Raw genomic sequence first — 16,073 nt, 5'->3', positions numbered from 1 at the left:
CTTGATCAATTTAGGCACACGTTTTTAAAATAACATGTGCCGGATCAAATCCAAAATTTCCTCCGTTAAGTATAGGTTTAGGTACCTAGATAATTTTTTAAAAAATCCGCTGGATGCTCTTGAATGATTTGACTCGGGGAACAAATTTTAGCCTTTGGAATTTCAGTCACATTTTGATTTTTCCCCCATTTTTGACCCAAATATCAATTTTTTAAAACTCGTCAAAAATCAAAAAATGAATTTTAACGCGAAATGGTCTCGCATTCGGACAAAAAAAACAAAAAATTCTACTGATATGTATCATGTCTGACATTTTAAAAAACGTGGAACTATACGTGCATGACCTGACTTTTGAAAACATTCTGGCTTTTTGACTTTTAGTTATACCTTGGTAGGTATGTCAGACTGTACAAATTTTCAAAGAAATCAGTAATTTCCGAAGTTTCTAATCAAGAACTGTGACATTTTGAGGCAAAATTTTAAAAAAAAATGAGAATAAACATGAGCAAAAAAGAAATGTATCTGGGATTCAAAACTGTCCTTGGAGAGGGAGACTCATTTTTGTTGGTTCTCCAATCCCCTCGATTTTAATATGTTTGTATTTATTTTCTACTCAACAGAAAAGAACTTCATTACCTACCTGCTTTAAATAACCCCAAAAGTAGTTGTATCTCCATACACCAGAGACATTTCAAATTTTTCAGACGACGTGATGATAAAACAAATTTTTTTTATGTAAATAAGAAAAATGTTTAAAATCCGAGCCAAGGACCGTCCGGAATTGTCACGAGTTTGTAAAAGCACGTGATGATGTAAGTAAAATAACGCGGCAACGTTGCAGGGACTCGGACAGTCGGCATGATATCCTCAAGGGCCTCGTAGCGTCGGTAGTGTATACTAGGTCTCGAAACGTAGGTAAAAAATAAGATATACATCATTAAAAAAAAAATTAATTTTCCTTTCCCCTCAATAGCCACCAACATAACCCCCTACTAATACATCACAAATCAGCTTATAATTTATTTCTATGTATATTTCTAAGCCCGGGCCTCGGGTCGTCAGTGACATATACCGGGCCTCGCAACGCTAGTAGGTTCCAAATATATATATATGTAAACTTATCTCGTTTTGCGCCATATGTCTTATCGTGATCAGCACACTCCAAAACGTCAAGAAAACCCACCCCCACCCAAATCCTCAACCATCATGACAAATACAATACCTTACTTTTCCGTTTCACGGCAAAGTCGGTAAAAGAGACGCGAACGGGCCCAAGTGAAGCGAAGGCAAAAACCCTCGAAAATTAGTATCCATTTCAAGAGGTATAAAAACCATGTTTTCTTGTGTGATGGAGTTTATTATTTTTGCTTCAAAATCTTAAAATTTGAATGATGATTTTTAAAAAAATTTTGAACCTGGAGAAGAAAAGCAAACGAGGCCGAGTGAAGTGGGGCCAAAAGCTCTGAAAAATGTGTAATTCAAGTTCTAAAAAATTATAGAAAAAATCTTTGAATTTTTCCAGTTGGTATTTCAAAATCCTGTTGGCAACTATTCTTGTTGGAATTCAAGTTGAAATTTTCAAAATTTTCATTTTTTCAATTAGGACTTTTTTTCCAACTGACGAATTGAGAATCGCCAATTCGCCAACTTCTTCCATTTTTCGGACTCCTAGGATGGAAAGCTCCCCCTGCCCCCCTTCGGTACGGTCCTGGTTATTTTCATTAATTTCAATCTCAAGGAACACGTTCGCCTTGTAAAAAAAAAATACCAGAATTTTCATATTTCTCTATAGAATCCGAAATTTCCAATCGAGTAACACACTAGTTACGTGACCAAGTTCTCTGACAAATTAACCAAAACTTGCTAAATTTCGCCCACGCAAATTTCAATCACACCTGTGAAATTTCAAAACGTCATTTCTTCATTACTATAATTATTTATTTTTTTATTCGCACGCCAACTGTAGCAGCACGTCATCGTCAGCTATGTATGAAGTCATCTGTTGTTGAGAAACACTCACTTGTTACCACACGCCACGCGGAATCGCCGCAACAAGCCACAATCAACAATTTGACGAAGCCAGATATGTACTCGTAATACATATAAGTTCTCGTATATAGCGCACAGAAGGGCTGCATCGACTTCGAATCTCGAGTATTATAGACAAGCAACATGATAGGTACATACGAGTACTTAATCGTACAGGACATGAATCCAGTATGTAGAACCAGTTCTCATAAATACGATATTATACAATAATGAAAAAAATAAAATAAAAATATCCGAGAGCTATCCATAGGTAGGTCGGTAGGTAAGTATTAGGTCCAGTCTAGCAGTCTGTGGTGTGATATGAGACTAAGGATAGATTGCGACAGAGTACATAGTAGACTGTGGGCACCGGTATGGCTTTGAGAAAATCGCGACGATGAAGGTGGTTGCGAATGTACCATGAAACGACGAAAGACGAGGCAAGAAGCAAAGAAGGCGCAGCAGTCTACGCGGGTATTCCCCGCGCGCCAATTACCACACCAGACGAGTATACGAAGAACACCGACGACGAGGGGGTGGACGCGGTAGTGGCGATGCAGATAAGGGCATGACTCCAATTTGTAGTGTGCTGGACAGCGCGCGTAATGCGCGAGAGGGTGTCGCCCCCTAATCCCACAAGTGGGGCTCTTCCACGATAAATCCTAGTCTTTTTCGTTAGGGTGGATCTTACGTTAGAGCCGTGTGTCATATTTTAAAGTCTAGTTTGGCCGCCACCGCCTTCACCGCCTTTCTCCTGCTGGAACCAGGGTTGAAAACGTGACCAAGGGGTGAAGATGGCATCGTATAGTACGTCGTCGTGGTTGGGGTGGTGGTGAGCTGCGCGCGCATATACAATGCGCTTTAATACCAGATTTGTGTAACGTAGCAACAAACCGTCGGCATTTCGGGTAACGCGCCACAGTAGTCGGTAGCGCGTTCGCTGGTGTTTCTTCTTCTCTCTTTTTTCTCTTTTCTTAGCCGTAAAGGCGAACTTTCTTTTCTCCTTCTCCCTGTTACTACTACCTTACTACATACCTTACTATACTAAATATTTTTCTATTTTTTCCTCATCTCGCTTTACACCTATTTTATTTATTTATTTATTCTTTTTTTTTCTCCCTGTTTGTGCGAGAAAAAAAAATTAATTTTTCTCCTCGATTTCTTGTACTATCGCGCGCGATTTTTATTCGTCTATTTTCACGTATTTATTACACTACTTATCGTAATTTTTCTAGTGCAATTTTTCTCTCTTTTTTCGGTGTCGTTCGCGTTGCTTTTATTTTTCACCCCCCTTACTGCTGAAAAAATCGCGTCTCTATTTTCGTTGTCGCGAAATTTCTACATCTTTAATTTTTTTTTGTTCAAAAAAAAAACTTGAATTTTTATTTCAATCTTCGCGTATATTTTTTGTTCAATTTCTTCACGTTCTCTATCGCGTATTATCAATCGTTGCCGGAGTGTGTAAATTCGGTGTGTTAGTTCGAATGTTGTTGCGGAATTCAGTCATCGTGGATCGTCGACTGCAAAAATGCCTCGCTGTCTAATGGCCAAAAAGTGGAAAGTGTATCCTTGGTCGGCTACGACCGCTGCCTCAACAAGTGTGGCAGCGGCGGTCGAAACATCAGCTGTGGCTGCTGCTGCATTGGCTCTAAATGGGGCACATCATCATCTGCACGAGAAATTAATCGTGCCCGAGGCTCACGTTGAAGAAGACAGATTGGCTAATAAAAAACCATCTCTATGCCATGCTAATACCGAAGAGGACGACGACGAAGAGGAAATCGACGTTGTAACCATACAACAAAATTCCTCGGATGATAAACCACCACCTCAAATTTTGCAATACCAACAACAACAGCAACAGCAGCAACAATCTAGTCAAGAAGGTGAACCGACAACTACCACTTCATCAGTGACCATTGGCAGCAGTACTGCAGGTAGTCAAACGGTCATCGAGCATACTCCCCTGCCACCTCAAAATTATTACCAAACTTCGGCCGAAGATTACCCCTTGGGTGAGAATCAACACGTTGTACTGGATGGCAAATTAATGATACCTGTGACTTCTTCGTCGTCGTCTTCATCATCTTCGTCGTCATCGTCGTCGTCATCTCAAGGTCCACAGCAGTTGCTGCCTTCGGTTATTCAACAGCATACTAGTCATCCTACGCCTCAGATTAGACTTACGTCGGTTATTCATCATGGTGCGTCGTTTATACAGACGAATTCGTCGATGCAGCAAAGTGGCCAGGGGCAAGCTGGAATGCATCATTCGGCGTCTCCTATGCAGCCTCAGTCGGCTTGGGGACCGTCGAGTCCGACCGAAGGAGCAACAGCTCCTAGTCCGCCGCCTCATATTCAACATTCGAGCGATTCTGATGTGACTACTATTCATTATAATGGTGAGTGTGGATTTTATTGTGATTTTTTTCGTGATATTAGGTACTCGTACATAATTATTAATGGTGTAGATAGTAATTCCCTAATTTCCCATGGTTCCTAGAATTTTTTTTTTTAATGGGTATGGAAAAAAATACAAATGAATGATTTACGAATCGAAAAATTTTCGTTCGTTGAAAAGTGCAGAGGATCTGTTGCTAATTTTCAAAGTTTGAAAATTCGAAAAAGACTTAGGTACCTAGGGCTAAAAATATCTACCTAAATCGTATTTACGACGTTTCGAATTCTCGCGAACTTCGTGCAATTTTTTCGTCCCAAAATCTTACAAATTTTCGGATTGAAAAATACGTAAATTTGGTGCATAAAAAATAATTATCGGAGATTTTCATTTTGAAAACTCCTGATGTGATAAAATCAGAAAAAAAATCCATCAAAAATGTTCAAATATACCCAGGTACTTACTTATTTATAAACTAGATAAAGTGTAATATTTTTATCTAGTTCATCAAACTGAAAAGAATCCAAAACCTGACTGAAGCTCCTTCAAGTAAAAATATAGTGCATCAAAAATAATCATCTGAGATTTTTATTTTGAGAAGTATTGATGCGAGAAAATCAGAAAAAAAAATCCATCTAAAATGTTCAAATACATATTCCCAGCTCGATAAAGTGTAATACCTACCAAAGTTATTTTCAACAGGTTCATCAAACTGAAAAAAAAAATCAAAAAGCGAACTAAAGCTCCTTCAAGTAAAAAGAAGTTTGTTTTTTTTTCGTTTCTGTTTTTCAGCTTTTCGCATAAATCGGACGAATCGTCAGTCCAAGCAAACATCCAACGACTTTACTGACAGAAAATATTATGAGAATTTTCTACAAATTTTATTCCTCGCAATTTTGTCATGAGCTTGATTTTTTGAAAAATTGAATCACAACCTCACCCCCTTCTCCCCTCATCTTACACCCCACAAATTGTCATTGGATAAGCTAAATTTTATACGAAATGTGTCAATTCATTGGCTTCTTTGGAATCATGCTTGTAAAAAAAGGCTAAATGTCATAACTTCAAAGTGAAGAACTCCAAAACGAAGATTTACAGGATTGAATTGAATTTCAATTTTCCACCACAGTTAACTGAACACTGATAGATCCTTCGTGGTTACTCGAGAAAAAAAAATTGAAACTTTCATAAACGTTTTTTTTTTTGTGAAAAACGCTAAAATATATTTTTCAAGATGAGGTGGTCTCTCAAAATTACCACTTTTAGAAATTCATTCTCAAAAACGATACTTTCATAATGACAAAAATAAGGGAAAAATCGCAATTTCATTTTTTTTTTGTTTTCAAAATGTGTTTCTCAAATTGAACGTTACCGCTAGAATACGTATAAGTAGGTACTTACTTACCTTACAATGATTTTCTGAATTTTCTGATCCCAAATAACTATATCTTGAAAATTCAAAACTAAGCTGGAAACATAGGCAGATATTATAAATCTTTGCAAGAGAATCTTTTGAAGGGACTCCTCTCTCCTTGATTTGAACGAAGCCAAGATGAATTAAAATGAGCATGTTTTAAAACCCCCTTTTTATCAAGATTTCAATCTCCAAAGTTCATTTTTTGGATTTTTATTTAATTTTTGAAATTTTAAAAAATTTAAGAAAGCTGTTTTGAGGGAGATTTTTTAACTTTTTAATTTTTTCGAAAAGTATAATTTTTTTTGAGACAAGGGAACTAATATGAGTAATTTTTCTCAACTTCAACTCACACGTATTAACAACTGTTGATTTTCAGTTACTTATTGGAGCCTCCAGCAATTTTTCAATTTTTTTTTTTTGAAATTTCAAATCTTTCTGGCGAGTTTAAAAAGCTTGAATTGAAATTGCTTTCAAGTCTGCAGGTGAATTTGTAGACACATCAGACGGTATCTTTAAGAAAAAAAGGTCACTCGTTGTGTAGCTTCTTTGAAAATTTATTTTTTCCACTCTTTCTGGAATTATTTACACATTGATCAAAACTTTAATTTTCAACGAGCGTTTTTGGGATTTCGCGATAACGAGATGAAATAGTTGAGAGGGCCCCAATGAGGTGGGACATCTTCGACTTTTTTGGAAAATTGTAGAGGGAATTCGATTAAAAGTTGTGAAAGAGCCCTAAAAAAAATTGCTAGGAAAATCTTTGATCCTTGGCTAAAACCATAAATTTCCCACGAGGGTTTAAAATTTTAAATTTTACATTAATATGTGCAAAATAAACAAGTTTTTTTGAAAAAAAAATTCGTTTTGGTGATAATAATTGATTGATACGAGTATTATATTTATTCACTTAGAAGTAAGAGAATTGTGTTTGATTCTTTTTTCACCTTTCCAACAGTTTTTCGTGTTTTACAAAAATATTATACGATTTTGGATTTATTTTAAAGTTAAATAAAACAACCTAAAAAAGTGGCGAGGGGGGAATCGAAAACAGCGTCTTCCCTTACAAATATAGAAGCAATAAAATTAATCATAACCAAAAAAAAGTTTTCATTTTTTTTTTTTTTTTTTTGATTTTTAATGTGAATTTTAAAATTTGGAACTTTGGTAGAAAAGTGATCATCGAAAATAGGGTTTGAAAAATTATTTCTCCTCTCTTTTGAGATCCCCTACAAGTTTTTATCAAACCTTCTTTCCGATTTCCCTTCGAAAAGAGTCAAAAATGACACACCAGTGTCCAATAAGCACCCACCAAAATTACCTCAGGCCTGTAGGTGCTGAAATTCATTTTTGGTCCTTTGAGAGAAACTTGAAATTCCTGAAAAATTTGAGGAACCGCCGAAGGCTCAAGAATGATCTAAAACAAGTCGTTTTTGGTATGGGGAGTCAAATTGAAGAAATTATTCACGTTAAAATTCATATTTCAAGAAAAAGTTTTAAAAACTGCTTCAAGAAACATTTTTTTCAAAATATTTAAATTTTCAAAAATTCGCCAAAAATCCAAAAATTAAGCTTGGAGGTTGAAACTTCTTTCAGGGGTGTTTCAAGACATGCTCTTTCAATCTATCTGGGTTTCATTTAAAACAATTTGCGAATTATCCCAAACTGGATGGCATTTTTGTCACGAGAATGCAAATCATCGAACTGAAATCGTAGGTATAGGTTAAATTGGAAATAGCCATCGGGGGATTTTCGTTGTTTAAAATGCTGATTCATCCGAAAAAAAAATATTTCAAGCTTGACGTGTCAAAATAAGGAATTTTAGATCGAAATATCACAAAAAAAAACTTCTGATATTTATGATGATTGATGAGACAGAGAGATTTAAAATTTCCCATGTGAAGCTGATTTGCCCATTAGTGAGTATTTTATTGATGATAATGCTATCAACTTTGGCAATTTTTTTTTTTTATCAAGACTAGCGTTCATTTCATCTAAACTTTCCTATTGATTTTAATGCTCGAGCTTCTTCGTATTTAGCTGATTCTGAGGGAAAAAACACTGGATTTCTTGAACTTCATCATTTAAAATCTTTCTCCAATCAACCTTACTTTAAATTTTTCAAAAACATTTGAAATTTTAATTCCGTCAAAAAAAAGTATTAATTTTTTTTTATTGAAGTTTCTATTCCATTAAGAAAGGATAGGCGTGATTAAAATCATTAAAATGTTAGTTACATCAACTTACCCGATGGATCATTTTGTAGTGTGACAATCAACAGATAAACCTGATGGATCATTTTGTAGTGAGGCAATCAACAAATAAAAGTGTCTGTTTATTAAATTCCAGGTTTTTTTGTTCTAATCTCATTTTTGGAGAAAATTGAATCATTGATTTCCAAAAGAAAATATTTCAAACGCAAATTTTCTGATTTAGATTCATATGTATTTGACTTTGAACAAAAAAAAAAAATCGAAATCATATCTACAAATTTGGAACAGAAAAGAAACCTTAGAAACAATGATGTGGGGTTGGCCTTTATGGTCCCCTCTTGAATCTATACAATGTACATCGGAGATTGCATTTCCATGCAAATTCGTTTTGAATTTTGTCATTTCTAACATTATGAAAAATAACTATTTCGAAATTGAAGACCACGTAGAAATAAAATCAAGAACGAATTTGCGACTTTACATTTAATTAAGTACATATTTCTACACACACAAAAATAATTAATACAAACATTAATTTTTTCAATCATCAGGGTATAATAACAAAGTGCGAATTGAAAAAAAATTAAAATAACTAAAGAGTAAAAACAGAAAAATTTATTAAAAAAGTGACTCTTTTCCAAAACTTATGGGAAAATTTTAAAATTGAAGGCTGAGAAGGAAAATTTTGTCAAATCAACAAATAAATAACGACTTTACGTATATAATTACTGATAGGTACACTATACATTAAATACAAATGCTTCTGATGTAGTCTAATCCTTCCATGATCAGCCTATGATGACGAAGCGAATATTCCAGAATGACAAATCCGACGAAAAAAGCAAAATTCTGTAAAAAAAAAAAAAAAAAGAAAGAAAGAAAGGAGAAAAGAAAGAAAAAGATCAAACATAAAATAAAATTACGAAACAAAACAAACAATTTTAATCAAATAAGTAGATACCTAAATTATCTAAGATCTAAAAAAAATATATAATATATATATATATATATTTTGGGAACGAACAGAAAAGCATTAAATCCTCTCAAAAACCAGATCCAGATCAAGGATCTCGAATCTGATCAACAAGAGCACAACAGGTATGGTAACCAGTTGCATCAAAACTACCTATTCTTTCGCTCATCTTTAATATTCCTCCGCAATGAAACCCATTAAGACAAACTTTTCACAAATATTCTCATGCCGTTAAAATAAAAGCATGAAAAAAAACCATAGAGAAAGAAAAAAAGCAGAAAATATTTTCGGCAAATTATGAGGTCTCTAAGGGGAAACGAGAAAAATAACGCAGTGTATTTTTTCTTCCTCTTAACTGTTGCTTTTTAAAAATTCCGCGGAGTCGAATCAACGAAAAAAAAAAAGGAAAAGATACGGTAACGTCACAAGACCAAAAAAAAGGGGTTGGAGTGAGAGAGGAAACGACACCATAACTCTTTAGTAGTATTTTTTACGTGTTCCTGGTAGATACGGTACAGAGTACGATGAGAAGCAAAAGGTGAGTAAAAGCATTCCCCGAACAAAAAAAAAAATACCACGAAGAAGAGCAAAAGCGAGTTAGCGAAAAAAAATATATCGTCGAAGTTAAAATATTCGTCAAACGTCGCCGACGTAACTTCTTCGCTAGAATAATAACACTTCTGAGGTTAACTATAAGGAAAAACTAGCATTTTAAACAGTCTGTTGGGGGAATGAATATAGTATATAGGGATGCGGATGCAAAAAGGGGCACACAGACGATGAAGCTGGTCAAAAAGCAAGAGAGAGGAAGGAAAACGAAACGTTAAAAATTTTAAGATGTTCACTTTATACTGTCTTCGAGTTTATGGACTTCACGTAAAAACGTCGTGCTACATTTGCCAGCATAATATAGAGAGAAAAAAAATGTCGAGGAGAGAGAAACTAAAACCCAAGACGAGCGAGGCGAAAATAAAGTAATAAGAAATTTACGTTTTGGTAAATTTTCTCAGAGCTGTGTTTCTCCCCGACGACGAGTGTCTGTCTATCTCAGTGATGTTCTTGTTCTCGGTCTGTTTTTCGCTATGCTATGAGCCAAACAGCTGCGAATTTTTAACGAGAATAAGTAAAACTATAGTAGACTTTTTGCAAGCGTAGTGAAAATTTAAACTGTACTGGGTACGAGTGAAATAGAAAATTTATAGCACGTGAAGATCGTAATGGGAGTACATTTTAGTGCTCGGAACGAGCCTTGTAGTGGAATTAACTCGGTATTTACAACGAAATATAATGTTTTTACTTAATTAGAATAAGTGATCGGGTAATTAAAGGGATTGAAAGTATCACGAAACGCTGTGTAGTGAAAACAATGTGAAATAATCTGAGCTGATGAGCTGTCTCAGAAATTTTCCACTCCCCCTCCCTCTCTTCCTCGAGCCCCCCTCCAATGAAAACAAAAAAGCAATTTGACAGTTTTCTGTAAGATTTCACTGGCTGAAAATGTTTTAGATCCCCTCTCCAAGCTTTAAGACCCATGTATGGAAAATTTTAAGATTAGAATTTTTATATTCTCTTTTTTCAACGTCGACAGCTCACAAGAAAGAATTTTCACACAAAAAAGTTGAGTTTTCGAAGTTTGACACCCAATGAAATACATTTATATTTTTGGACATTTTTCACAATCAATATTATTCAATGGTTTTGAATTCAAAAAAAGAAAGAAACTATTTTGAATTAAATGAAAATTTGTGTAGAGAGCAAAATAAAATTTTTGAAGAGTTGCTGAAGTTTCATTTTGGAATTTTATGAAAAAAAATTAGATAAGTATAAGTGAACATCTCATTTCAACGTGAAAATTGGAAAATTAAGGTTACCAAATTTTTAAAATAAATGACAAAAAAATAAGTTATATATATAAGCGAAAAAATGTAAATTTATGAGATGCTTCCTTAGCAGTGATGAACTCGGATAAGCAGCTTGATCAGCTACCTGGATCCACAAATCACCGTGTCAGCATTTTTGAAAGGTACGCCAGTTGTCAAGTGTAACGTACTCAGACATTTGGCAAATTCAGCATAGCTGGAACGTTTGAACTGTCTTTGATTCGCGTTTTAGACAGCTGATGTCTTCAGTGGTAAAATTTTCTAGAGTTTTCAGTAACACACTGGCTGCATCGAGGCGTGTGTCTCTGGCGACATAAAGCAGCTTGTTTGCTGCTTATTGATGATTGAATGGAAATCGTATCAGATGTAATGATATCTGATCGCTTTCCCTGAGGTCTAGAACCTACATTCGGTGTGTCATTAGCGACTATGGATTTCTTTGGAGTATCTGTAGTATCTTTTGATTTGGAACAGTCTTGGCTTTGAACAGCTTCCGCAAACAATTATGGTGAAGCTTCTAATACAGCCACAAAAATCTCAATTTCAACGCAATTAGCAAGATCATTGAGAATCGGAGATTTCGATCATTTTTGGCCACGTACCCGTACAACAATGACCATGCTAATTTCGATGTGAATGTCGACCCATCCACATCCGTCACTTTTGGATGCCACATGTCGATGTGAATTTCGACCCTGTGTCGAGCTAATTGTCGATGTAATTGTCGACTGATGTTGATCTACATTCGTGTCGACAATTGGCTCCACACAGGGTTGAAATTCACATCGACATGGGGCATCCAAAAGTAACGGATGTGGATGGATCGACATTCACATCGAAATTTATGTCGACCTCCTGCTTCGTTAAGTTATAAAATTTGAGTTTAAAAATTTTTAATTTTTTTTCCAAAAATTATTTCCTCTGATGTGGCTATTGCTAGTGCTGAAAACAGCATCGATGCAAAGTCCACTTCCGAAGAAGTACAGACAAAAAGTCTGTATAATCAAGAAGTTCAACAGAAATCCCTTATATCAAAGATGGTGCAATACTTTATCTGCAAGTACTAAACTAATCCATTTTCATGTCAACATGTCGATGTTAATGTTGATGTGAAATTCGACATCAACAAATACATCCACAATATCAACATCATATCATCTACAACTCCAAACTGCGGAAAAGTGAATAATTTATCAATTCCCTAAAAAATTTGTTTTCCACATTGAACAAGATCATATTTTTGAATGTTTACTAAAATTTTAAACACTAAAACAGAAATTTTAATTCTGAAAAATTGGTCGACATAGTTGTAGATGTAAATTTTGAGCATCAAATTTTACATCTACATGTCGAGATGGCATGTCAAGGTATCAGAAATAATGAGAAAATTTCGAAAATTTTCATTTACCTGGCTTTTGTATGGACAGAAGATTCCTACTAAATAATTAATTGATCACTTTTCCATCATGTGTTGGAAAAAAATGTAGTCGATGTGAATGTCGACGTCAACAATTGTTGTGTTCCGGTAAAAATTTTGCCATTTTGTCAAATCTGAACCTCGCATAGAATTGTCTTGACAATCATCATTGATATTGATGTTAGCGTCATCAAACTTGTCATTCCTGAACAAGGAACTATTTGATGATTTCAGGGGACTTTTCAGAGTCGATTTGGTCGAAGATTTTAGCGTAACAGGCGATGACTTTGACGTAGAAGGTACACTTTTCTTCAGCGTTGACGTAGTGCTTTTAGTTTCCTTTGCATCGCTGATTTTGGTATTGGTTTTGGTGTCAATCGGATCTAACAAATTTTAATTGATCGGTATGGTAACTCGTTGGTTGCAATTTCAAAGTTTCTCGTTGAAAGTGACATCTTTCAAAATAATAATGTCACGTTTCCCTGGAATGTAAACTCGATACTGCTCTTCACCATCGTATCTGACGAGGTAACCTTCGAGTAGCTTTTTATCCAGGTTTTGACGTGATTGGATCAGTATGTTGATGTAACACTTCGAACTAACAATTTGAAGATGTTTTATTTGCGGTGGTATACCAAACCACAACTTGTAAGGAGTCGAACTGTTGATTGATGATTTGCCAACTAGATTTAGCAAATACATAGCAGTGGTAACGAGTTCACCCCAGATTTCAACCTGATATGTAATCTCTAGACTGGAATATTTGAGTGTTCGAGGCATCTCAATAATTGTGCTGCTTTTACATTCAACAGCACCGGATTGTGTTGATAACCATTGACGAACACCAAATTTTTGTAATAGGTACTGAACATACCACTTTGTTATCAAACTCGCTTTGGTTGTCAGACTGAAATTCTAAACACTTGATGGCCAAGGGCGTGAGCTTTGAATAGTACCTCTCGAACGCAACAAGATACTACTGCAGCGGTTTTCTCCTTCTCAACGAATGTGTTACGATAATTTGAATAATTATCTTCGATTACAATGAGATATTTGCGACCACCGAAGGAGCAATCAAATGGTCCACAAATATCACCAGATAACAGCTCACCAACTGCTCTGGTCACTAAATGTTTTTTCAAACGTTTCGCGATGAGCTTTCTTGAACTGACAGGGTTGACTAGAATTTTATTGGTTTTAGTTTCCTTTGATCGTTTCTTCAGGCCCAATTTTTCAAGTTTTGTGTGTACATGGTTCTATTCAATTTCCAACAACTTTTGAGATGTTAAACTAAAAGATTAAATTTTTCGAGAAATTTGAAAAAAATTATTTCGTTTTCATTAACGGTCGATAGATCAAAATTTTTGAAATTTTTCATTACAATGAGCTTTTGAGTTATTATGTACATCTCAAAAATAGGCGAGAGAATCAAATTTTCAGCTTCTTGAATAAACTTTTACTCATTTTGTGGGATTTTGAAAATTTTTCGAAACTTGTTAGACTCTTAAAATTGCATGGAAATTATGAAATTTGGGCTTGAAACGCTAATTTTAGTAAGCTAAGTAATAAACAAATTTTGAATTTCCAAAAATCCGAAAAAAAATCTTTGCAGGCTCCTGAAATTTTTTAAAAATTAAACATTAACTAAAATAAGAGCCATCAGCTTTTAAAGTCAGTCCTCAATCACTTTCAACTTTCATCATTACTATAAACAAGAAAAAAATAATTGAGATTTTTTTTTTAAATAAAAATGTAATTTACCCCTTCTTTAATATTTTTCAAAAAAAATACATCTATTTTAAAAGAATTTGAAAAAAGTACGATGTTCTAAATTTTTCATCGTCTTTTTCGTTCTAAAAACTTGAGTAGGTAAGCAAATAACACGACGCATAAAAAAGAACGTAGGTACCCAACTGAGTGTTAATACAAAGACGACTTAATCCGATAAATTGAATCATCCGAGAAAAGCGTTATGGTAATTTTACGACGAATACTAGGGCGAGAAAGCTACTCGTCGTCGTCGCTTTTATGCTCGTAGATGATAAAAAAAATACTCGTAGGAACATAAGGTACGAGTATACTCAATACAAAATGAATTAGGCGAATATTCGTGTACATTTGTATAAAATGTGACGGACGTGAGAGATTTTCATCAACACTACAGGTAGATAGGCATTTGAATATATTGGCCAATGAGATAGAGTGAAAAAAAAAATATCGACGAAGGTTTCGATTCGAAATAGGCTGTTTTATGTATAACATGCTTTCGAGTTCACGTGTTTAAAATAAACTATAGAGGTAAACTGTTGCTCGTATCGTAGCTATTGTTTAAAATTGCTCGTCATTTTATCGACAACTTAACACGATGGGGGTGAAAATAAACAGGGCAAAGAGGATTTGAAAAAAACAACAACAAAAAAACAGGAAAATCGGACAATAAATAAATTGGGGAAAATGTTAGAAAAAACCTATCAAACGTGAAATTATAATCGGTTCGTTGGCCATTCTGCTGTCTACGAATATATATAGAGCAAGTAGCTGAGAGTAAATTTTTATAAAGTTGTATACATTCGAGCAAAACGGCCAAATGCTGCTGGTAGAGCTTTCACATCGCTAATATACTCATCGAAGCCTGACGCGTGAAAATTTTCGCAAAATGAACGCGATTGTTTACAAAACACGTGTAATTTGCGCCACTGCGCCGACAAATTATCGCCATTCAGTTGTGCAATTTGTAATGTGTGTGAGGTAGCGAGCCGAAAGAGAAAAAAAAATAGGGGTCGTGGAATTGAAACGAGGAAATACTCGTACAAGGAGGAAAAATGTTGGCAAATCGTGTAATTTTATCAACTGTTTTATTTTTTACTATTTTCGCCTATTTTTTTGCTTTTTTTTTCAAATCTCTCCCACCCTTAGGTTGTGTTTTTCGCGCGCGAGAGCGTGCGTTATTAATTCAAAACCCCAAGCGATGTGAAATTTTTGCGAGTGTGTTGTAGAACAAAAATACGAGTTACAAAGAGGGGGAGGAGATTGCAGCCGGGAAAAAAACAAGAGAAAAATGATAAAAATATATTGTATATAACAGTCGAGTGTATATGGTTCGATTTTTCACCAAAGGAGGGGTCGAGTTAGAACTGGTGTTGTATTTTTTTTGCTTTTTTTTCTAAACGAGAATTTATGTTTTCGTTCGTCGAGCATATAAATTTCGCATAACGTTGAATTTACGGCGCTGCTCCCACATTTTCGAATGCCTCGCGTATCAAATTACTGTAATTTTTCTCGCAGCAGCAACAGTAATTTTTTTTCACTGTGGTGTCGATGTCGAGAATGAGATTCAGGCGCCACAGTTGGATGCTTTGAAAGCGTGACTGAATCGCTTGTGCTTGGGTTGGGATCATTTTTGGAGAGATGAAATTTGAAAAGAGTGAGAGGGGAGATGGGTGATTTTTTTAAAACGTGAATTGAACGAGTTTATCGATGCTGAAGTTCATTTTGATGTAAGTTTTACGATATTTTTGGGGAAATTGGAAGTACCAAAAAATTGTTGGAGGCTTCGAAATAATCTGAAATGGTCTCTAGTTTACTTGGTTTGGAAAAAATAAAAAATAAACTGAAATTTAGTGTTATGAAATTACTGAAAAAAACACCTACGGTTTTGAACTGGTGAAAATTGGATCTGAAAAAATGATTTTTATTGGTCAAATAGGCCACTAACAAGTAGTATCGATTGCATTTGCTCGTGTCGAAGTC

At 34.9% G+C, this 16,073-nt stretch overlaps 1 protein-coding gene across 1 annotated transcript in view; it reads left to right on the top strand.

The window, feature by feature from the left end:
• The first annotated feature begins 2,947 nt into the window (after positions 1-2,947).
• LOC135842572 (transcription factor Sp8-like) overlaps positions 2,948-16,073 on the top strand; it is a 79,770-nt gene continuing 66,644 nt past the window's right edge. Inside the window, exon 1 of the mRNA XM_065360092.1 lies at positions 2,948-4,430. Coding sequence (XP_065216164.1) covers positions 3,557-4,430 — 874 coding nt within the window. The 5' untranslated portion in view covers positions 2,948-3,556. The remainder of the gene's footprint in view (positions 4,431-16,073) is intronic.

The sequence above is a fragment of the Planococcus citri genome, chromosome 4, assembly GCF_950023065.1.
Source record: "Planococcus citri chromosome 4, ihPlaCitr1.1, whole genome shotgun sequence".
Classification (NCBI taxonomy): Eukaryota; Metazoa; Arthropoda; class Insecta; order Hemiptera; family Pseudococcidae; genus Planococcus; species Planococcus citri.
This window is presented reverse-complemented; position numbering and strand designations above follow the sequence as displayed.